Source organism: Diadema antillarum, unplaced genomic scaffold (assembly GCF_040938485.1).
Source record: "Diadema antillarum isolate AM-2024a unplaced genomic scaffold, OU_Dant_1.0 seq00000160_RagTag, whole genome shotgun sequence".
Classification (NCBI taxonomy): domain Eukaryota; kingdom Metazoa; phylum Echinodermata; class Echinoidea; order Diadematoida; family Diadematidae; genus Diadema; species Diadema antillarum.
In genome coordinates this window covers 2,035,709-2,060,874 of record NW_027271231.1, presented here as the reverse complement: position 1 = coordinate 2,060,874, position 25,166 = coordinate 2,035,709, and the positions used below count along the sequence as shown (strand labels likewise).

Here is a 25,166-nt window from a genome sequence, read left to right as displayed (position 1 = left end):
CTAACTGTCAAACTAGATAAGTTTTTGTGGTATATAAATATAAATATATATATACACATATATAATTGCGCAGTGAGTTTTCATAAAGACATCTATCTGTTTATTTCTCCAATACAAACACACAGGACAGTGCAATAAGAGAGACAGAGAGAGAGAGAGAGAGGGAGAAGGATAAAAAATTATGACTACAGAAATAGAGAGAGGTTGACATTTTTATCACGAGGTGGAGTTGTGGAGGCTGGGGTTGGTCTCTAACGCTGCTTCATTCCCTGCTGATGTTGACATGGTGGATGCTGCTGCTGCTGCCGATGGTAAAGATGAAGATGGGAGAGATAATGATGATGATGATGATGGTGGTGATGAGGATGAGACGGGATGCCTGAGGCTCAGCTCCGGATTCGGCTGCTCCAGCAGGACCTTGAGTTGCTGTCTGGTGCTCTCCACAAACAGATCCATGGTTGCTAGGGAACGCTGCCTCAACACTGCATCCGCCTGCATCCGAGAATTATAACATGCAAGTTTTATTTTTTTCTTTGTGTCCTTACGCTTCAATTCTGATTGGAAATTGACCAATTTCAGGTATTGTGCCGCACAGAAACACTCTTAACAATTGAATGGTTGTCCATTAAGTGATTAATAGTAGTACATGGAATTAGCCTCTGAAATCTATACCATACTGAAGATTACTCAAGGGTGGAATTAAACGGAAAGTACATCCACCTGGTAGATCAACTGACCATCTCATTTTGATGACTTGATATCCGAACAAAGTCGATAACACTCATAACAGCATTTTCTACACATATTTTATTTCTTCTTTCTCTGAGACACTAGTGACATTAGTTCTGCTGTGCAAAACATTTTATCTTTAGACAAACTTCTCACCTGGTGGTGTATTTTAGTGCATAATTGAGTTGGTAACATGTGATAGAAAAATAAAACCTCTGCAATCTACTTGCTCAGGATTGTAGCTCCATTTTCCACCTCACGTTGACATCCTCATCATCAGAAGAAATCCTGTGTCAGAGAGCCACTACAGGCATTTTGTGCATTTGATGAGATGCAAAACTGAATCTATCTCTGATCTGCACTGATCAAGATGTCAATAATGTTTTTTGTTGTGTGTGTGTGTGATATGTGCTATATAATATGATTTATTCTTCTTATATCTACATGTATAAGATAACTTCCTGTTTCTCTCTGAATAAGCAGAAGATAAAGAGATGGATTCAAACCTTCTGTCGCTCCCTGCAGAATGCTATCGTCTCCTCTCTCGTCTTCTCCACCACCTTTCGTAGCTCTTGCTGGTGGTGCTGCCGCTCCTCCTCGAGAGCTTTCCTCATCCATTCCTGAAGCAGAAAATACCGATTGGTATAATCCACATCATGAAACGGATGGTAGAATGTCAACTATTTATAAAAAGTATTCTGAATCTGTCACTTCCTCTTGCTGTAGATATACCAATGAACCTTGCTCATTCAACAGTTTAGGTAATGTTATTGTCATTTTCATTATCACTGTCATATTCATATCTAACACAATTATTAGCATACCATTTGTATCACTGTAATCAGTATTATAGTTGTTATCACCACTCATTTCATCGGAGATATTGTCAATCCCATTATCATCAACATTATTCCAGCCATTACTATGCAATAATGATTGATTCAACTGCAATGAATGTAAGTTTATATCTATCATTTATCCCCAAGTTCTTCATTTTCCCCCATGTCTACTTTGGGCCCACAGAGGGCGCCCTTCAGTCCATCTCCTGAGGCACCTCACCCTACTCTTCTGTCGCTCCTCCTCCAACGTTCTCTCCATCGTTTCCCTGTGCTTCTTCTGTTCCTCCTCCATCTGCCTCTGGGCCTCCTGCCTCTGTTCTTCAATCAATCTTGAGGTTCTTCCTACCTCCTCCTCGAGGGCGCTCTTCACTGCCGTCCGACTCTCTTCCTGTGTGTCCTGTAGAGAGGTATCAATCCATGCTGTGATGACAAGACTTGCTGTTTCACATTATCATCAAACCTCACGTACAACAAAAATCAGCAAATTTCACAAAATAAATGCAGTTTGAAAATGTGAAAAGTAAAGTAATAGCGTCACTCTAATGTGCCTGTAGTGTAAAGTATCCCACTTCCCTCGTTCCTATCTGGAAATGGAACATACATTTCCTCTTCCTTATAGCTGTTATTTGCAAGTACATATAGCTTGTGCATACAGCCGCCCTACCTCCTCCCCCCCCCCCCCCCCCCCCCCATTACGATGACTGAATATGTGAAATATGAGGAATCTACATAGAGGCATTGCTTGCAGGGTGTAGATTCCCAGATGCTGATGCTGATTAATCATGTGCAGAGTCTCACAATGAATGGGTTAACAGTATTCTGACTTTATCCGACTGCATAATAGTCCCATACCTTCAATAATCTGCTGGTTTCGGCACTACTTTTCTCCCTCTCCTCCTTCAAGCACTCTGCTATATGTCTTCTCTGAGTCTCCAGCTGCTCCTGTAGGGCTTCTTCCGTTCTCCTCTCACACCTCCCCCTTTCCTCCTCCAAGGCTGAGGCAAACCTAGCATGCTGGAGGAACCCCAAAATGGTGACAAAGATTACAACAAAGAACATACTCTACAGGATAAAAAGCATGGAATGGCAATGAAAGTACTTACACTGATAACAAGAGGACATATCAAAACAGGAACACACACACACTCACAAAACCCAGAATTCTCAAAGAAGACTGATCATAACCTTGCAAAATCTCTAGAACAAGTACATGAGAAAAAAAGTGATTTGGTAGCTTATTTGCAAAAAGTGTAATCATGTATATGTGTGGATGTATGTGAGTGTGTGTGTATACAATGACGAACACACACAAACCCACATTAGCCACATAATGATGATGATGATGACTCATAGCATTTGTATGGCAACATACATCTATTCTCATAACCCAAACACTTATCAAGCATGACCCAAGTCTCAGACAGACCTGCAAAAAGTCCAGTTGTGTATGAGTGTGCACAAGATGTATACATCCATTAACCACATAACAACACAAGACAAAGACCTCAACACATAATGCCAAGGTACTCACCTGTTCCTGTAATAACTCTTGACATCTCTCAACTTCTCTAGCCACTGCCACCTGCAGCTGCTGCTCACTCGTTTCCTGTTGCTTGGCAACGGCACATTTGCATAATTCCTGGAGCACACAGAGAAGGCAAAGAAATTCCCCTTATTCTATATGTAAAGATTACCATCATGCACGCGACAGCAGTTTTCACTGCAGTTATCAAGGAGTGGCTGGCTTAAAATGGAGCTGTGATTATGAGATGAAACCACTTGGTCTTTCACAAGCAAGTTGAATTCTTATCAAGGTTTTTGTTCACATGGTGTTTTCAACAACGTCATCCAGAAGAGATCTTAAAATGTGTCGCAGAAGGCCACAAAGGGTCTACGGAAGGAACACAGGCATTCAAGCAAATATCATTCTGCCTGTCGCATGACGATATATGTCTCTGCTAATCTGCTGTGTAATAATTCTATTCTGTATCTTCATTAAAATGTTACTGCCCATGATACATTTGCTTCAGACAACAACACTTCATATGATACAAGAGATGAACACTGCATGTCTCAAAGAAAACTCCTTTACCTAAATTTGAAGTACCAATCGTAACAGAAAATTTCCCGCTCTGCAACTACAAGTCACGCCTCACAATTTATTGATGCTTTAAAAAAAATGCTGAAGGAGTACCTGCATTTCAAATAATTAGGGTTATCCTCAAGATTGGCTAAACATGAACTCTTTCTTCATTGTCATATATGGACTGGCATACTCATACCAATCAGGTAGCATTTTCTTTTAGTAACAAAAGTCACCACACCAGACTGCAGCATTGAAATATAAAAGATCATAAGTTTTTAACATGCAGAGAAGTTGCGAGTTCGTTTCAACAACGTTTTGGAAACAAGTTAATCTACAGAAGTGTGTAACATTTGATGTGAGAGTCGAGGGGTGGTACACCTACTTTGTATTCTTCCACTATCACAGCCAATGCTTCATGTCCCGCCCGCCTTATCTCCTCAATCTCTGCTGCGTGTCTCGTCTGCACCTCGTTATATCTCTCTTGCTGCTGCTCCGCCTCCACACGATGACCTTCGACCTCTCGCTCAAGAGCTTCAATCTTCCTTTGGAGTTCCTCTTTGTCCTAATCGACACATACATTATAAAAGAAAATAATCCAGGATCAAGTTTCACATATTTTCACAAGACAGTGATATAATGATGGCTTCCAGCTAAATGAGGTCAATGACTTTAAAGGACAAGTTCACCCAATATATGTGTGGATTGAGAGAATTCAGTACAGTTTAGTAGAACACATCGGTGAAATTCTGAGGAAAATTGAACAATCCATTCACATGTGATGAATTTTTAAAGTTTCTGTGCAGCCATCGCTGGATAAGAAGATTACTACAGTTTGTGATGTCACATAAATACAATGATATAAAGACAGTAGAGAGAAAATCCACATATTTTCATATTTCTATCAAAATGAAAGAGGGATTCACTTACCTCTCAGAAAGCAGGGGAAAAAATTAACAAGTGGAGGAAATGCATACTTTTTCAAACTAGATATATCGCTACGGCTACTGATATGCCTCCGCCATAATGCATGGTTCTCCTAACAGGTCTATAGTACAATGTCTTGACAATGTGTGATGACAGTTTCACACAATTGGCAAAATATTAAAACGACAGGTTTGACACAAATGTGCTGAATGTTCACTTTCCTAGAACTAGGTTCAATTGGATGAATGATTAAAATGTCAGAGCGCAGGTATTTGGGGAACTGATGATTTTTACTTGACTTTTGACCCTTTTATAAGTTTATGCATTGAGTAATTTTCAAGGTATTGAGAAAAAGTATAATTTCAGTATCAAATGGGAAAATAGCATTATCTAAACCTGGCCTTTGACTTTTGACCTCACAGTTCCAAAGAGAATCACTCTTAGGTTGAACATGCATAAATATGTAAGTTTCATGATGATACCTTGAGTTACTTTCGAGATATGGAGGAAAAAGTACAATTTAGCACTTTCACTTGACCTTTTACCTTTTGACCTTTGACCTTTTGGCAAGAAACTTCCCCAAAAATATATATTGGGTAATACATGCCATACATCAAGTTTTTTAAAAAAAACCTTCAGGCATATTGCATTTTAAGGAAAGTAGTGATACTTTGAGGAGTTGACCTTGACCTTTGACCCCCTGACCTTTGACCCATGACCCCCAACTTCCCTAGATAATCACTGCCCATCGGTACAAGCATATATACTAAGTTCCATGAAGATACCTTGAACCATTTGCGAGATATGGAGAAAAACATGAAATTTCAATTTTTTTTTCACAAAATAACCTGTGACCTTTGACCTTTGACCCTGTGACCCTAAAATCCACACAAAGTATTATCCCCCAAGGATATACCCTCATACCAAGTTTGATGTAAAACCACCACACGGTTCTTGAGATATCGACAAAAACAAAAAGGGACAGACGGACGTACGGACAGACGGACGGACGGACGGACGGACGGACGGACGGACGGACGACCCAAAAACATAATGCCTCCGGCCACTTTCGTTGCGGAGGCATAAAAACTGAGATTTGTGGGATTTCTTTTTATATTTTCTTTATAGCATTGTACATACATGCAAACACGGATGTTTGACAGATACACGTGGCAAGGCACTGTGTACTCTATCTCTGATGTGTCCATCAAGTAGAAGTAGTACTAATAGTGACATTAGTCCCACCTTCATAATATATGCAGGATAGATGAGGGAATGACATCATAGTATTACAAGGCTACCACTGATCTGAACACAAATCTTTACGAAAAATTCAATTTTTCAAAAAAAAACAATTGATACCATAATTTGTCTGTAAGCATGACCAACATTTTATTGATGAGACTGGACTTCCTTACCCTCTGTAGTCGAAGCTTTTCTCTCTCTGCTACAGACAGCTCCTCTTCCATCTGTGAAACCCGAGCCGCAATCTCCGCCACCTCCCTGCCACCCGGTCCCTCGGGCCCCATACCATCTGGTACCCGGGGCACCGGGGCCGGGGCTCCGTGGGGACCGTCCAGCGCTGCAGCAGCCTCCGACTCGCTGATGCGGCCGTTCTCGTGGGGCGGGGCTACGTCCAGGGACTGCTGGCTGGAGACAGATCGTGGGGCATCCTGGGCAAAGTGGAATGATGGCATTATGATGATCACCACATAGCAACAAAGTTCACTTCCAAACTCATCATTCACTCACGGTCTGTCTTCTGGAAAGAATGATTCTTCCTTTGAGAATCAAACTCTAAACATTTATATCGTGTTAACATTTTTTCAGATCAGAGTTAACAGTGTTAACACCAGCTAAACTCACCGCTGATTCTTATTTGATCACTATGCTTGTGTTTGAATGTCATTAAGTAACCTCCACTTCATGATATATATTTCTGGTGTCTTTCAATGTTTTGCTTAAATGGTTTTCTTATTTGTAGTAACATAATTTCCCCATTTCAAACAGTAAAAGCATTGGCAGCTGCTTGTCCAGCACCCTACAGAATCATGATCACACACAATGTCTGTACATCTAATAAAGTCCACACTGGACTACCTGCCAACAAGTCTCCTTCCTTCCTTGTAAACCTTCCCATGCCAAACCAAAACAAAATAAAATAGAGAATGATGGCGTATTACATTTAGAAATGTCTGCTGTAAATATTACACAAATAGTGAAGGTTTATGAGTGCAATGGACAGAATATTTCATGAGGTGAAAGATGAAATGATCAGTCATTTCATCCTTTACTGAATGAAATGTTCCGTCCATTGCATGAATGAAAAACATTTATTATTTGTTTTATATAATGTCTAAAATAGATCCTTGTCATTTGATGTTTTATAAATTTAGAAACAAGAGAGAATGCTGTGTGGGATCTGAGATTGAGAGAGTGCTCACTGAGCTCTTTTATGCTGGCGCACTGGATCGCATACACACTGCAAACGCAAGCGGTTTACATGCGTAGTGTGCCGAGCTCTCGGTGTGCGTACAATGGAACAATGGAGCCACAATTGCACAAATAATGACATAACAGTAACATGAGACGAATGATCAATAGCAAATTGTTGTACCAATCAAATGACAAGGATCTATCTAGGTGTTATATAAACACTTATAATTTGTTGGGGGGGGGGAGGGGATGGGGAGGTAATACAAGCTCAAATGCTTGATCAATCAAACATAAAGACTGTCCATAAGTATACAGCAATTTAACAGGAAGTTCAACAATTTGACAGGAAGCACAACCCCAGTCTTCACCTCCTCATCATCCAGGTTAATATCAATGCCATCCAGGCCACTGGGCACTCTGCCTAGAGGGCGCTCTCTGGGTTCGTTGAATGGGGCTCCCTCTATTGACGCTGCAGCAGCGGCTGCTGAGCCGTTGTGCTGAGCCTGCTGCTGTGCATGCATGGATGCCTCTGCCTGTGTCACGAGGAATAGTCGTAAAACAGAGAAAAAATGAAAGCTCATTAGCAAGAAATTTGATATCACTCTCCAAAAAGAAAGAAAAATATTGAATGAATATTGGTGTTTGTGCATAGTGTTGGCAAGATCTATCCTTGTATGCTAACAGTAGCTATTCCGTATAATCCATGCTTGCTGGAAAGAAGTTTATTCTACCAAGAACGTTGTTATATGGGTATGACAGCTGATGAACAGATTTCTTCATCCTATCACTCATACTTATTGCAAATGAAGTGACTATGTGTGTATAAGGTTGGTACATTTAAATAATTGATTGTTCTTTTGCTCATTCCTTTACTGTAATCATTGATCGTGATTTCAGCCACTCATGAATCTGTCTTTCAAGTCCTAATTCACAAAATGTTGCAATTGCCAAAAAATATAAGGCATACAGAGTTTGTTATGATCAATACAAAAACATCAATTGTTCTAATAGACAGCATCACAGCACTGACTTCATGAATGAAACTAACCTGAGAGGCCAGCTCGGGTGGCGGTCCCTTGGGGACGGGGTCGGCAAAGGGAGGGTCAAGGGCCGGCTGTGGCTGGGGCTGTGGCTGGCGAGACTGGGCTATCAGGAGGTCAGGTTGACTAGCAGCACCTGGGTCACAAGAGGAAGAAAATGGGCATGTCCGCAACCTTCCAATTAATGGCTTTGTCGTACGATGGTACATCTATTTGAAATATACTCAGCAGAGGTGAGGTGAAGCATATTCTGATACCGAGTCAACAGCCTCTAATTACGATGCAGGGGAAATACATCACCAGCTGCAGTCATAGCACTTCATAAATTTACAAGATTTAGCATGAAAATATGTGTCCAAATGCAAAGCAATAACCTTTTTTTTTAGTTCATTTTCTATGACCAGTTACTTTTCACTGAAATTACTATAGGAATCGTTAATATCAGCAAAGGGTTGAAATAACTTTGTAGAAATTGGTTGAGAGTATTTATTCAAATTTCAAAGTCTTAGCCCGTTGAGGACGGGCTGATTTTGCTACAACACATATTTCCCATAGACACTTGCCCAAGAATACTTGGGACTCATCCTCAACGAGTTTAAAGATCCAGTAGCATGGGGAGGCTGTGCGGTGGGAAGGTTGGCTGAATCTATCTTCATTCGCTGTCCATTGGGGTATATTCATAATAACAACACTTGCACAGGCCTGCTGGGATAAAAGTGCCGGTCAGCAAATATGTACATTGAAGCGCACATTCATCGGTAACATTCGACTCCAGTTTAGATTCTCCAGCTGCGTGTGGGCAGTGTACAATTTGTTACGGAGATTCCCAAATATATCCAAGTCAGGCCAGCCTTCCAATTTGGTGGTATCCCACACTACTGGGTCTTTGATTCTCATCAGTGCACTTTGTTTGTGAAGGGCAGCAAATTCTCCCGGCAGTAAAATATCAAAAAAGCATCATGGAAATCATAAAGCTACAATTCAAGCTACAAGAAACCATTGGAGCAAATCCACCCAAATTAAAAGTGCATATAGTCATCACACAAATTGTACATGTACATAGAAATGACATCCAAATCTCCTCTAGTTACAGTCCTCACCCATGGAGAACGTTGCCCATGGCGACGGACTCGCCTCCACACCAGCTCCTGGTAGTTGTTGGCTGAGCTCAGGTGGGGCGGGCGTGGCACCCTCAAACCCCCCAAAGTCATCCCAATCATCCTCTTCTACTCCTCCAGCTACTCCACCCTGGTTGTTGTTGGCAGCTCCACCCTGAGAATCAATATGGCAAGAAAAATGAAATGTTGATTCAAAGACATGCAGTAACTACAATGCCTGTCTGCCTGCCTGCCTTGCCTTTTAGTACAGTTGAACCTCTCTTATCCGGCCTCCCTTTATCCGGATCTCTCTATTATACGGACGCAATCTCGCCGTGATTTTTTAAAATAATTACGGGAGGAAAGGGGGATTCCCAACTCCTTGAGAACTCCTACACAAACACACATGAATTACATATTAATTCCAACATGATTACACATTACATCAAATTTCCCTCCAAATCGCTTACCTTCAGACATTTTAACACCCCCAAACATCCCCAAATCATCGCAAGAACATGGACAGATTATGTGCTCGAGTCCTGTCATATCGCATTGCCACATATATGTCCATACACGGCCGTTGATATGACTAGATAGACATGCATTGTTTCGAGTCATTGGCTGAGCAACGAATGACATTGAACACTCAAAAATTGTTCACACACAGTACACACACAAAGAGAGAGAGGGAGACCATCTAACAATGGCGACCTACAGTCGACTTTGCCGAGCCGTGATGATCAAATTTTGAAGCGTAGTTTCGTCGACTCGTACTGTTTATTTTCAAGATCTACTTGATACATTTCTTAATAATTATTTAGGTAAATCATCCCAAGAATTTATAAAAGAAAACAATTTCATTCTTGCAAACACGAACCTCTATTTTGGGGTCTGTTACTGAGTGTAACAATGAAAAGGTTGCAGTATACACATTACTACATGTGGTACTACAATGGGCTACATTAGTACATGTGTATGTATATGTACATGTATAAAGCATTGAGTCTCCCGTATCCGGCCAAATCCCTTATCCGGATGAGCCCCGGTCCCGACTTGTCCGGATACGAGGTTCAACTGTAGTTACATTTTTCTTTTTCTTTTTGGACTGTAGAACCCTCTACCAATAAAGTGGGATGAAAGTGACAAATGAGAGGATAGACCTGGAAGCCCAGATGTTGCTACACATCAATCTTTTAGAATCTTTGGTAAAGGTATGGGTAAAAGAGTTTGGACAAAATTCTCTGTGCATAGAAGTATTAAAGTAAAAACATAATGGGAGTGTAGACAGGAGCATAGAACACATGACATATTATCATCCCCATGCCATAGGCCATTGATTCAAATTTTGAAGACAGGTTGCAGCTTTGTATCAAAAAATAAAGTAGACTTTCAACTGCTTGACCCATTAACGTGTAACAATGAAAAGCACATGACAGTGCAGTGACTACAATAAACATTACAGTGTAATGTTGAGTGACTTTTGGGAGAGGTTGCTTGTTTCTCTTCAGAACTATTAGTATTAGGTGGGGTTCTACTAAACTCACTCCCTCAACCTGGACTAGATTATGAAGGTGTTCAGCCTAGATTCTGATTTGTTTCCCTTCCTCTATCGTACATAGAATAGAGCTTATAGGCCTGACACAGACATGACGCAGTGGTAGATCTAAACTTTTCAGCCGCCCCTGTGCCTGCCATGCAGGGCAAGGGCCCTGCACGATTAAATCTGTCTGGATCTGGATCTGGATGGTTTTGTCAGCAAAATGTCCTCAGCAGACACATCCATGCTAACTTGCCCTTGATGATAATATGATGTGAGATTTAGAACTAAATGTAGTTAATTTTTGTTGACTTTGATCTGCTGTAGGGCCTAAATTGAATACTTCCAAAAAAGGGAGGGAAGATAGTTCCAGTCCTTCACAGTGATTATGAAGTCCCGGCCGGCAGGCCCACGCCCAGCGACCATGGCCCATGCAAGTTATTAATGGTCAGGCGCTAGTGTACTTTTGCACCCGTTTGTCAAATGATCTCCAAACATGCACAAACTCACTCTAAATATCCAACAGCCTTGAATACTTGCATCTGAGTGATATCCAAGTGCAGTAGAAAAGGAATTTTCACCGTTTTGACACTTTATCACTTGTCGGATTATGTTGATCGCAGCTAGTTCCCTCCATAACTGCATTGCACAGGCAGGAGCAGACAGCACAGCACGGTGTACAAATCACGTTTACGCACGGCAGTGAGCTGCGATTGATCTGAATGTAGCTACATATAGCAATTACAGAGCAAGTTCTCCTATGGTATCTTTAAAAAGATAATACTTTTTCCGCCTTTCTCTCATCTTGTACCGAGTCGCGGTCTAGCGATTGATGATTGGGGTTGTTCGTGCTGAGTGAGTGTGTGTGTGTGTGTGTGTGTGTGTGTGCGTGTGTGTGTGCGTGTTTGTATATGTGAATGAAAGAAGATTGTGAAAAATGTGGTTATAGGACAAGGGTGAAATAATATAAAGCCCATAAGGCTAGGAAAAAGGGGAAAAAGGAAATAAAAAATATTTAAAAAACTGGGAAAAAATGAAACAAAAGATTCACAATACAGAGAGTACACTGAAAGATAATGGAAGGAATGAAGAGAAACTTGAATTATAAAGGAAGGCAAGGGAGAGATGGATATGTTTGAAAAGAAAAGAGGAAAGCAAAGAGAAAACTACAGGGGACAGAAAAAGCACTGGGTGAGTAATGAGAGATGAATCAAAACTGGATGAAGGCAAAGATGAATAGGAAGGAAAGAGAGAATTATACAGGCTGAAAAGGAAATAATGAAAAAATTCATTAGAACGACACAAAAGACAGAGATATTGTAGAGGATAGAAAGGAAAGACCCTTGTAGTTGGAGGGAAAAACAACCCATGAAGTAAACAAAGAACAGTTGGGCAGAAGCTAGTACAATAGAGAGGAAATTGAGAAAGTTAAACAAGAGGAAAACCACAAAGAAATGATTGACAGGGAGGAAAGACAAATTTAGCTGTAGCTTCTAACTAAAATTGAAAGAAAAGATAGGAAAAAAAAAGCAAGATATAAGTGGTAGCACACACTCGCGTGCACGCGCTCGCCCGTTTTGAAGCTCCAACCGGGCCAATGCAAGATTTGGCCAAGGAAAAGAGAAAAACAAATTCTAGCTTTTCAACGGCACCATAGAAAAACCCGCTGTGTGGCTATATTCAGACCAAATGATCAACCCTAAGTGCAAGCGCTGAACGTATTCATACTGTGCTTGTGTACAGAGCAGCATTTCAAGCAATCAAGATTTTCCAATGATTTTCCAACATTTGTAGATACTAAAAGCGTTAAAACTTAACTTCTATTCGACTTTGGAAACCCCGATGCATGCATTTTAGGTTACTGAATAACAAGGGTGAGTTTGTGCATGTTTGGAGATCATTTGACAAACAGGTGCGACAGTACACTAGCGCCAATGGCTATGGATCCATTACTATATGCAGGCTTTTTCAGCCACCGTATTCAGATGAAGTATCTCAGTGTTTCTGTCGACGTTAGTTGGCTGGATGGGATCATCGTAATCATGGATGACTACGTTGAATACCGGGTTCGTGTGCATGGTGCGTCAGTTTGTAGACATCACATAGATCTAGAGATCTAGAGGTCTAGATCTATCTATTTTGTGAAAAGGACCGGTCATCTTTAACAGTTTATATTAGCACTGTAATAATTGTGTGGTCTTCGGGTTTTCTGATTTTCTGTACGTCAGACTCCTAACTACCAAGGTCGGGTCCCACTCTAACATGTTGGACTACTTGTATGCTCTGCAATCTTCATGTACAATGGTATGTTACGAGAGACACAGTGAAATGTGGCTGTGTTTGGATGAGAGATTTACATTGTGATGTAGGCCTGCACGATAAATCTGACAAGTTTTAACCTGTGCGCAGAGAAACTTTGAAAATCAGGTGCATTTGGTTGGAGCAGAAACCAAACACCGTTGACTCAAATGTTCACTAGAATATCTAATTTAGTCAAGTGTTTACCATGGGGGAGGGGGGGGGGGGGTTGAAGGAAGATTGAGCAAATTTGATTTGAAGTTTGGACCTTGTGTCTCTGTTCATACATGGTTCCGACGGGACACACATCAGCAACAGATACCCAGTAGTGACAGATGTACATTGCACTATATGATACAGTTTGCAGTGTGAGAGATGGAGAGCGGAGCGGCGCGGTGAATAATAAATAGAACCCTACTCATAGTCCCATACACGCTTTGTCCTGTTTGTGAATTTTTACTTCACGGCAACTCACCTCTGCTCCACCACCAGGAAAGTGTGCCCAATTATCTGCCATAATGTGTACGTAGCTTGGTCTTTCACAGCTAAAACTAATGCCTCCTGAGCAAACTGTGGAACACACTAATGGTCATTTCTGTCAAAACATGAATTTGGGCGAGATGTCAACATACACAGTCCGTAGACAAGACACGACAGCCGCGGCACAGCTTCTAGATGGTCCTGTTCAATAGAGGGCGCCCTAGGAGTGCGCTTTGCAGGCACTTTGATGGACGAAGTGTAAAATCTCCGTCGCCAGAAAAAATGAGGCACACATTTATTTTCTTACCTCAGACTACCTACGACAAAATAATATGAATTTTCGAGCCACCTAACCATGAATTACAGTGATCCATTAAAATGTGTGACAATTCAATAAAAACTCTTTATCTTTCAAGTTTATTGTAGCAGGACACGTATTGATCGCGGGCCAAATACCTCGCTAATGTGTACCAGCAATGAAAATAATCGATTAGGCGATTGTTATTTGAATACTAGGGATAAATGGTCAGAAAAATTATTGAGAATATTTTTGCCCCAGACCTATCAATTAGATCTGAGTCTCGGAAGTGATTTTTTATTTGAACAAGCCTCACATACCTGTAATCTTTTTTGGAAAGAAGTATTCACAGCTTACGGTGATTTACTTTCAGTTTATTGTAATCATTTTCACTGCCAACCTTTGTGAAAAAATGATATAATTACTGTAAAGAATGTGTCGTTTTTTAAACGAAAATGTTATGAAAAAGGAATTCGCTTTGTTAATGATTTGTTAGATGAAAAAGGAAATGTATTATCATTTACTGCTTTTGTGAGGAAATAGGATGTTAATGTTAATTTTTTAGATTATTTTGGAATATGTCAAGTGGTTATGAAAAGCAGGTTGTGATAGAGGTATGAGTCATATGGAAAAGTTTTGTCAACCAATATACCCGATATTTTAGATTTGGTTATTAAACAACGTAAAGGATGTTTGCATATTTATGCTGTTTTGTTAGAGAATAGGGTACATGCATATCAATGTAAAGGATCTTTAAAATGGCAACAATTAATACAACATGAGGAAAAGAAATGACAATCTTTCTCGTTGGCCCCGTTCACGAGCATGACCTATATATGGTAATTTACGATGGTTTCAGTATAGTTAATAGAATTTTATATACAAATAAGATGTTGAATAGAATTGGGCTGGTTGAAAGATAAGAATGTTCGTTTTGTAATGTGTATGTTGAGACTCTAATACATTTTTTGAGTGAATGTCAATATGTCGATAGATTGTGGGTTGAAGTAAGAGAATGGATTAATGATAACGCTGGGTTAGAAATAACATTTACGACGGAAAATAAATTATTTCGTTTTTGGGTATTAACAATTTGGCATTGAATTGTATTACTATGCTTGTGAGATACGAAATATATTTGTTAAATGAAAAGAATAATACCTCGTTTTGGTTTATGTTAAGATAGTATAAGGGAATATTATGATAAGGAAAAATTTATTGCAAAAAATAATCTTAAGTTGCAAGGGTTTCAGAAAAAAATGGTGTCTGTTTAGACACCTGTTCTCTTGATATGTATTATATGATTGTCTGAGTCACGATATTTAATTCTCTGTTTTTCAAAGTATTTCATTTGAAATATCATGATGTATTATGTGTTCAGATGAATATATATTTGATGTAGAGTAATAGATATCAAAGTGGAAACCCTCCCCCCCCCAAAAAAAAAAAAATAATAAAAAATAAAAAATACCTCGCTCCCGACCCCGCAGCAGCTGTGGAACGTTGGTTCTAAAAAGAAAAAAAAAATGAGACAAAACATGAAACAAAAACAAAAGCAAAAACAAAAAAAGTAGAGAACATAAATGGATTCGAACAGATCTGTGCGGCGCAAATTAGATAATTTCTGCTTTGGGTTAAAACAGGCAGCCATAGGTTTATTGTATTCTAACTTTATCAAAACATTGCGTGAATGCAGTGTCTTATATGACGTGATATCAGGAAAATGATACCACCCGGCTACATAATGCTTGTAGCTTCAAGTGAGTATGTTTTATTTTGGCCTATGGGCATGTTGGCAAATCTTGAAATTTCCGGAACGGAAGAGTCAAAACCTTTTGCAAGCCTAATTGTTTTGTTGGAGGGTCCACGTCAAGTTCAAATCAACTTTATAAAACTATACACTACAAAAAGTCTAGGCACATACTTGAAATTTCATTTCATTCCTTTATTTGTCCAAATTATGTATTTTAAAAAATGGCATGGAAAATTGGTTTTGTCACATATTTTTCATGGACACATCTTGACAACAGATTTATACACAACAAATCACATTACATGCAACAGCGAATGAATACAGAAAAAGATGTCTTCAAACTCAGACAAAGAATAAAAGAAAATGACACTGGATGTATAGGGGCCTACGTATATTGCTGATTTATAACAATTCTCCAATAAGTGACGGGAAAGACATAATTATCATTAATTTTGTTTATTTCAAAAAGGGATATTCGATATTCATTTGCACACTAAAACAGGTCAATGATAGACATGTGAGGCGATGAAATAACCACAATACCCTTACATTTGCCCAGAGACTGGATTTGAACAAAATAATTAGGCTTTCATCAATGTCACGTTTCTCAGGCGTGGTTAATCGAATCAACATGCAACATCACGACTATTGTATTGCAGGATTAATCATTATGCAGTCATTTTATTTCAAACATATTTTAACATGCAAGTCACTGTAAGCTTTAACAAATAGATAAAACTTAGGCAAACACAATGACAGATATTTCATTAAAATCAGACCTGAATGAGAAGTTGTGGAACTTTTAAGTTTCACACGTTTTCAAAAATTGGTGATACAACCCTTGTATCACTTTTGTCATAAGACATAATCATAATATATATCACACTGTCCAAGTCAGAGGTCTTACAATGTCATCTTATACCTGAAGTTTCCCATTGGAAAGTGAATACACATTCTTTTTTTCTTCTTACACGAAATCAAGCGATAGAAATAAGACGTATAAGACCAAAGCATCAAATTATGCTATCTTTTTAAAAAACCATTTTAAAAACCTTGACTTTGAGGAAGAAGGGTCTTCAATATCATGTCATATTCATGTGCAAGTACAATAAAAGAGTTATGACGTCATCGCCTCTGCATGTTTGCACTTATTATATCCAGTAGGCCAACATGATCAAGGCGATTTCAGAGTTAGTGATAGTTCATGTGTGTGACAAAGGAAAGGACCTATACTTTTGAAAATCGAATACATTTTTGTTGGGTATCTAATGAATCTCATAAAGCAGAGAGTTTCTTTTTCTTTGGTGGGTGTGGATTGAGGTGGTAAAATGCGTAGCTAAAGCGCTTTGATACAATGTCATTGGTGAGAAACACACACAGCATCGACAATCTAGTCATCATTACACTGTTATCATCATTGTCATTATCATAATGAATATATTTTTCCCGTCCAATTTCACGGGTTTGTCATTCACTTTCATAATAACAAGGCAGACTTCATGCATTTTCGTCAAAATACTCATGCATCGGAATACTTGTAGTGTCACTCAAAATTGTTTTTGTTCTTCAAACCGATTTCGCTTACGCATTCTCATTTTCTACAGAGGTTATTATTCAGATTGATTCGTCTCTATATACCATCAAAACTGTCGCCAGCTTGTTGATTACGTTTTAAAATCGGATATATATGGACAGACCAGTTCATAATAGCATTCACTTAAGATATGTGAATGTGTCCATTGAAAATGACATTACCTACTTGTATTGTATAAATGTTGAAACATATACGAGACGTACAAGAGTATTTATGTCAACATCACCCATTATACTGTGACCAATATAGTGTCGTCATACCAATGCAGGGCCTATACACGGCGAGGTGCTTGAACATGCCAAACCCATAGACGGAATTGAATATCAAATTCAGAACTATTTGTAATGTATAAGATCAAGCTATTCAGCACCCCCCCCCCTGCTTTGATGAGAACAATCTCGGGCGGAACTTTCAGAGAATCAAGAGTTTTGTGATTTTTTTTCCTCCGATTCCCCCCCCCCCCATATTTTCTTTGAAGAGCCCAAAACAACTCCAGCCCCGGTTCCGCGGCCCCTATAATGATCACGATTATAAAAAGTTGAAATTCAACAAAGATCACAACTTACAGCGTGATGATCATGATGAACAGAATGATTCATATTGAAGATCATCCCAAATGTTGAACGAAAAGAAAGATTTTCAGATTAAAAAAAGAAAGAAAGAAAATGATGGTGATGAAATTAAAGATAAAGAGTATAAAAGTTTCATTCAATGTTTAAATGGGTAAAATCACTCTTGTTTACAATGCAACGTAATGCATGTGCCTATATTTCAACATCAAAATGCACAAAATTGTGACATGGGATTTTTCGAAAACGAAACTGAAAGTTGAAGGTCCAAAGATTAGTCGGAAAGCACAGGGTGGAAATCCATGCCAAAAAACACGAATGCTTAGGTATATCTAAAATTGAACGATTTGTAACCTAAGACTGACTGAGTTTGAAGAGAGTATAGTTTGACCAAAGTCATTCCGTCGCGATTGGCAAACACATGGTTTATGTCACTAGTACTATTATTGTTATCATCATGCTTTCTTTTTTGATACTATCATTGTCATTTAAATCATTATCATTATGATGATATGCTGTTAATATTATGAATATACTTCAAGATTACAATCAACTGAAAGGGAAGAGATATATTCCACTGCTGACTATCAAATATTTGCATTTTGGGAGACCTATTGAAAAGTATAGACACCTATATGAATACAAAAGATAAATAAGGAAAAAAAGTAGCGAAAAGTAGACAGAATAAAGGAGCAAAAAAACAAAATAAAACAACTTGTGACCACAAAGATTGTGGAATGAAAGCTAAACAGAGTGAGTGTGACGTGATCAACCGAACTGAGCTCCCATAGACTCTTTCATGGACTCCTACTATACCATGGAGAAGACGTGGCGCAGATAATCAGAATGATTGAAAAGCGCCAATAAACACCACCACCACCAACAACAACAACTAAACAAAAACGTTAACAACAACAAAAATACTTATTTGGTAACATTAATTTATCCAAAAAACCTTTATCCCATAACCATTCTTTTGTTTGTTACTCCAAAATTCAGTGCTAAGAATAGGGGTATATATGGTGTTTTTTTTAAATCATTTTTATTTCCGACTCACCACGTAAATTAAGAGAAGATCAGTGTGCATTATTGCAGACTTGGGGTTTATGATGTTGTGTTAGCATCATCTCTGAAATTTGCTTTGTATAGGTGCCACTTTAAAATGACCTCAGTCTGTGTGTGCAACTTTGAGAAAATTTGAAATATTAATACTTTTCTCATGTTACATGTCCGATATTGACGAAACTTTTATCATTCGTTGAGTTTAGATTTTACAGCACTCATTCAAAAGCCTTCGTGAACATGGGGTCGACTTATCCCTGTAAACACGGGATAAGTGTATATAACCGGGAATGCGGAAAATGACAGTACTACAATGTATATCTTTATATATGCTACTTTGCATGATATGTTTAGTACACGTACATTCTTTGTTGAAAATGAAATGAAATGAAAAATATCGCAACCATTTTATCTACATGAAAAAAACCCCAGATATATCTATTTTACCAACTTGAGATATATGAGATGGAATCTGCTGAAAAACGAAGAAAATATGTCTATAATTTTGATATCTTCAAAAATATTTATAATCAGGTAGCGTCTGTAGTATCATAGAAAAGATGTTATTTTTCTCTATCTGTTGGAGACCTTATACTTAAAAAGCCTTCACAATGACGGTTTTTTCGCATTTAAAGGATCTTCTGTACAAGTGCTACTTTGAAAACCAAGAATACCATACACTTTTAGTTGCAGATCGTTATTGCCATTGTTCATACGTGATGCATGAACCGGAGATCAGTGGCATGAACGTTTTTCTGTAGATAAAGTAGTTTGTAAGAATTTCAACAGCTATGGGATAATCACCGCGATTACTTTTATTCTTTCTCTCCTTTTTTTTTTCTATATCGTTTGGTTTTTCCGAAAATGTTATTTGGCAGTTCATCTGTGACACATAATGACGAAATAATGATTACTGAGTACAGTACTACCGACAGTAACAATCGTATTACATATTCCGACCGGTGGTTCACGCACGCATGAAGCACGCATGCATGCCTTGGAAAGAGAAAAGGGCGTGGAAACACGTGTGTCGAACGACGATTCAATCGGTCAAAGTTCAGTTTTGCTATGAATATTCATAAAAGTCTAATTCAATATGGCTATCAATTTGGTGTAGCTTCATTTTTAGAATAAATTTTACCTTTAAAAAATTTTAAATAAATAAGTTGATATTGATAATGTCAAAATTTATTCAAAGTATTTATATTTTTGTTATAAAAACTGTAAAAAGATATTATTTGTGTCCTAAACATGTTAAAAAACGCACTCTTAGTACACGTATGGTTATTATAATTATATGCTAATGTAGCTATCTGGTTAAAAAAAAAAGAAAAAAAAAGACGTCCAAGGGAAAGCAGTCTTCTCGGGAAATTTCACTGGGATTTTGGATGTTGAGGACTATCAAAACATTTTACATCATCCTTTCGTTCCGAGAATAACTTACCTCTAGTATTCACCAGAAAAGGTTCTGTTTACGGCCGTGGAGAAAGCAGCGTTCACCAAATCCGGTAAGCGTTACCAGGGGGACTGCACTGCACTGGCAGTGGTACGGTAACCCGGGGAAGGGCAAGTAGCGCATAGCGGGACAGTGACCAACCGTCTCAGACAATGAGCTGAGCCGTACTTCGTGTGTAGCTACTAGCTACAATTGTACAACTGTAGCTAGCTACACATGTAGGCCTACCAAATACTAGTAGCAGACAGACAGACCTGGCCCTGCGTCTGCTGCTGTCGACCTGTCTGACATGAAAAAAAAAAAAAGAAAGAAAGAAAGGCCTAGTAATAGAGACAAAAGTTTACATGTTGCCCATGTGTCCTCTCTATTGTCTGTATTGACAAAGTCAGATTTCATGTAATCTGTGACGTGTGTTGAACATTGAATTGTTGATACCATTTGCCATTGAATCATGCCAACTTAAATTACTGTCACTGTCACTTCACTGTCAGTGCAGTGTCAATGACATTGTCAAACATAGGGCCATGCCCATCATAGCCAGTCTGATTGACTGATGTGATGTCACCATGGTCACTGATGATGTGTAAACCTGAAGTGTTCTACTACACTACTGTCACTAGCTACGAGGTCGGAGGTCTCTAGACTCTAGTCTAGGCCGGTCTCTCTGGACACTATAGTATATGTACCACTACTTTTGTAGCCATGTTAATAGATCTCAATTGATTCCTCAGTGATAACCAAATTGCACCAAAGAGCAGTAGCAGCACTGCAACAGTTAACAGGTTACTCTAGCAGGAGACGCTAAACTAGCTAGTTAGTAGTAAGCCTGCCAGTAAAGTTTATAAATTCGGTCACCGACCGGAATTCGGTCACTTATCACTAATCACAAGCCAGCAAGTTCTACTGTCACAACACACGCAAATCACATCATTTCACTGTGACTTACCCGCACTCTCATTCACAACAGGAAAGTCCCTAAGTATTGCTAAGTCCCCTCCAAAAATCCATCCAGAATCCCAAATTCCACCGTCAAAAGTGCAGAATCGGCGCGACTTTTCCAAAGCGCGCGCGAATGGAAGCCCAGTTAATGGGTCGCCAGAAAAGCACTAAAAACTGAGAAATAGATAATTTTTTTGCTTATCGCACACTCAGAGTGTGATGGTATCTGCAAAAACGCAAAAGAAAAAAAACATTTCCGTATGTGCCGATGCCGTGACTCGATGTACAAGGGTTGAACAGGCCCGGCTATACGGTGCAATTAACTCCACGAAAAGGGGTGTAAGCTTCTGACTTCGTATACAGTCATCGAAGCACCGTGTGGAGCGAAGGACAAAAAAATCTTAAAAGTTCACCTCCTCGTATCTCCCTCATTTTACCACATTAAACTTCACACATACATGTACATGCAGGGTTCGAAATTGGCGATGGTCCGCTGGCCATTGGCCACCCAAATCACGTCAGACTAGCTAAAAATCATAAAATTCTGAAGTTACTAGTCCGTCTGGCTAGCCAAAATATTGCTTCAGTGTCAAAATTGATTCTAAGTAGTCCGCCTGGCTAGTTAAAAAAAGTGCGACCCCTGACATGTATATCTGATGGATATATCATCCTTCATATGATTTTGGGGCGAAAATACCGAGTATCTTTTGAGATATGTGTATTTCTCTGTTTGAGTCGACCATAGGAAAGGGTTATGATTCATTTCCCGACATAAGTCTGCACCTGCATGAATGTGCATTTGATTAACATATTGCTAGTCTGTATACACCAGACTCACTACCTGCGAAGTTTTGTGTTTGCGCAATTAGTAGTTAGGTGAAAATGAGAGCAAAAAAAAAAAACAACCTAATTTTTTAGAGAAAATACTGATGGACATTCATAACTAGATCATCATCCTACGCATGCGTTTTCTACTGGTTAGCACACGCTTAGCCAATCAGCGGTGTCAAGTTCGGCACACAGTGACAGGTTCGGTTTTCGGTCCACAGGGTGGTGAGTGGGCAATTAGAGACAAACCCTGCAATGTGCTTCAACTGCTTCATGCAGCACGAAAACCAATACATCGGACTGCGTACTGATTACGCTATGGATTCTACGTAGGTCAAAAGTGACAGTGATCTCGTTTTTTTTTCCCGACATAACCATGCGCCAAATGATACAGAAAAGATATTTTGAACACAGTATGGATATACTACCATAAGTTACTACCATAAGTCATATACCGAAGTTTCATTTTTGGGCAGTGAAGGAAAATGTGAGAAAATAACACTTGTTTAGAAACCAAATTTTCCGTTTTGGAAGCTAAGTTTCGATGTTATTTTCACAGGGTCATCCTTAAAAAATCCAAAATAACTAACATTGCAAGTTAGAGAATAGTTTCTCCTTCAATTTACTGTATAATATTTGGTGGCTTCTGAGGTGAGATATTGCGATTGTCCTGCAACACTTCCACAGCGGTTTTGCGTACACAAGCTGTTTACTTTATGCGAATGAGGCTTCGAGGTCATATGCTTTTGGCAAGTTAATTGCACCGTATCGCATTTTTGTGCCAACAAGGTAGTGCACGGCGCATTTTGTAGCGGCCTTGAAAACGCATTGACTTCGTATGCACATATCGTTTGACCGAATTCTGATCGCTGTGACTGTATTCTGGGGGATTTTCAAGGTGATATATTTTGCGATTTTGTGAAAATCTATGAGACATTTATCAAAATGAAAATTGCGATTAAAGAAATTTGATATATTTCACATATCGCTGTATACATAATGTACCAAGGTATGTATGTATTATTTTAGTTTTAGGAATATTGCAGAAAAGCTTAAATGACCGAATGCTAGGGGTTTTACCCTGCACTCATGTAAATTTGAAATGAACCAAATCGGTTTCTGGGAAGCATTGCCATTGATATCCATGTCAACTTGCATGTCGTTCAAAATAATTTACTCTTCGCGAGCTTTTCGGTGTACATAAAATCTGAAACTAAAACATTGTACGAATGTAGATTTACATTGCAGTACGTGTATTTACTATAAAAACCAGGAATGTTCGTGTGCATTGGTAAAATACTTTTAAAGTCTATTTTGCTTCACAAGTTATTACCCTTCCAGGGCAGTGTGACCCATTACTTTTTCTGCACATACTAGAACTATAGAAACTGATGTATCTGGTAAGTTGCTGGCTTCACGAGTAGCAAAAACCACTTGTTACAATGCACACTTATCATGTCTTACTTCCTTAGTATAAAGACCTTAAAGATTATCTCCTGATGAAAATCAGTGAGTTGCTGCTTACCCTCTGGCAGCAAGATGACACACAAGTTTCTATATAAAACTATTTGATTTTTCAAGTACACATTCATGAGTGACCAAGACATGACAACAGAATATTCAATAACGACAATGATAAAAATAAGATTGTGTGGCCCTGTTGTTCATCTTCATCATCAAGGTACATAAACTAGTTCACAGTTCCATTTTGCGAGTAACATGTGCAGAAAAGGTTATTTAAGTCACTGAGATACTCTATTGCATCCATGATGTAATGATCATTTACTGTAAAAGTGGAAATTTTTGTGGTTTGGAAATTTTCGCACATTTTGTGCAACCAGACGCTAACGCGAAAATAAAGGCACATGAATACTTTTGCATGCCATACAACTGTATGTTCCAATTGTGTCCTGATTCCGCGGAATTAAGAAATTCATCTAACCTTGCTGGGCGTGAAAAATTACGCGCTCGAAAATATCTACCTTTACATTGCTTGCTAGCACATCCACCTTACAGCAAACCTTGTGTGCCCCTTTTTTGGCAATATTGGTAGAAAAAAGTACTTGTAAAATGCATGAATTCAGTGCACATCAATGGAATGGATGCCTGCTGGACCATTCTGGTCACCTAGGCACTGTTTCATGAAAGTTGTTAGACCTGATAAGTTGTCATTCTCTGACAGTCATCATATTAACAGTTAGTGACCAGAGCTCCTCAGCCAGTCAAACCAAGGATTTTACTAAAATTATCAGAGAGTGACAACTTGTCAGGGTTGACAACTTTCATGAAATGGTGCCCTGGCTTTTATGGAAGTTCATTCTTTCTTTGAACATGAATTCCAAAATTAGTTTCCATGGGCAAGCTTATGAGTTATAGGGTACAATATGCTGCTTTGAAAACAAGTGACGTGCCTAACCAGCTGAGGAAAAATAGAGGTAATTTTACCTTCAAGTGATGTACACATGAGCTGATTGTGAACTGGCATACATACTGTTGTATTGCTTTAAAAAATTCTGTTCAGTGTCGTTGATGTATTATTATTATATCTGTGTTTTTTGTCAAAATTTGTTGCTGGATCTCTGCAGCACATTTCTTTGACATGTGCAGGGGATTCTTCTGGTAGCTTATTGTTTCTCTGTATAGTGAATCAAGAGAACAGAAGAGATACAAAATATGTTTTACACTCAGTTTGTGCTCAGTATGTGCATTGATAATTCTAAGAACATTTGTACATGTAATCACTATTTTAAAGAGATGCACTGAATTTTCATTGCAATGTGTAAAGCTTGAATTACACTTGTATGCATTCTCTGAAGAGAAACATTGAAAGAGAAAGTGCAACAATAAAAAAAAAAAATGTCTAAGTGCTACAGGCATCCCCTACTCTTTGGAGTACACTATTCCAAAGGTCATATAAAAAAGGTCATAAAATGCACAGAAGGACATTTCTCTTTAAAGTCCACACCACTGTTTACTAAATGCTAGTTTATATTTAATGCACCTGTAAGCTTATTGCATATACTGTAAGAGTTGACATTTTTGTGGTGTGGAAATTTTTGTGCATTTTGCTCGACCATAGGCTACAGTTGCGCAAAAACAAAAGCACACAAATATCCTTTTGCTTGTTATGTACCACTATGTGTATGTAATGTCTTGATTCCGTTGAATGAAAAACATGTGAAAATCTTCTTACTCGCA

General features: G+C 38.8%; 1 protein-coding gene across 1 annotated transcript; it reads right to left on the bottom strand.

Moving 5' to 3' along the window:
- Window positions 1-216: 216 nt before the first annotated feature.
- Window positions 217-13,506, bottom strand: LOC139727946 (uncharacterized). Its single transcript, XM_071638918.1, has 11 exons — window positions 13,465-13,506; window positions 9,155-9,326; window positions 8,063-8,190; window positions 7,383-7,547; window positions 5,997-6,251; window positions 4,037-4,216; window positions 3,100-3,207; window positions 2,421-2,582; window positions 1,789-1,965; window positions 1,236-1,349; window positions 217-492 (listed from the first exon to the last, which is right to left on the bottom strand). The coding sequence occupies exons 1-11, from the start codon at window positions 13,504-13,506 to the stop codon at window positions 217-219; spliced, it is 1,779 nt and encodes a 592-aa protein (XP_071495019.1).
- Between the last annotated feature and the right edge of the window lie 11,660 nt (window positions 13,507-25,166).

What these genes read in the sequence shown, in the direction of transcription:
- LOC139727946 (XM_071638918.1), bottom strand. Translation starts at nt 13,506, where the DNA reads ATGGCAGATAATTGGGCACACTTTCCTGGTGGTGGAGCAGAG. An exon ending in TTCCTGGTGGTGGAGCAGAG is followed by an intron (nt 9,327 to 13,464) that starts GTGAGTTGCCGT and finishes ATTGATTCTCAG; the next exon opens with GGTGGAGCTGCCAACAACAA. An exon ending in TCTGCAGGGAGCGACAGAAG is followed by an intron (nt 493 to 1,235) that starts GTTTGAATCCAT and finishes TCTCGGATGCAG; the next exon opens with GCGGATGCAGTGTTGAGGCA.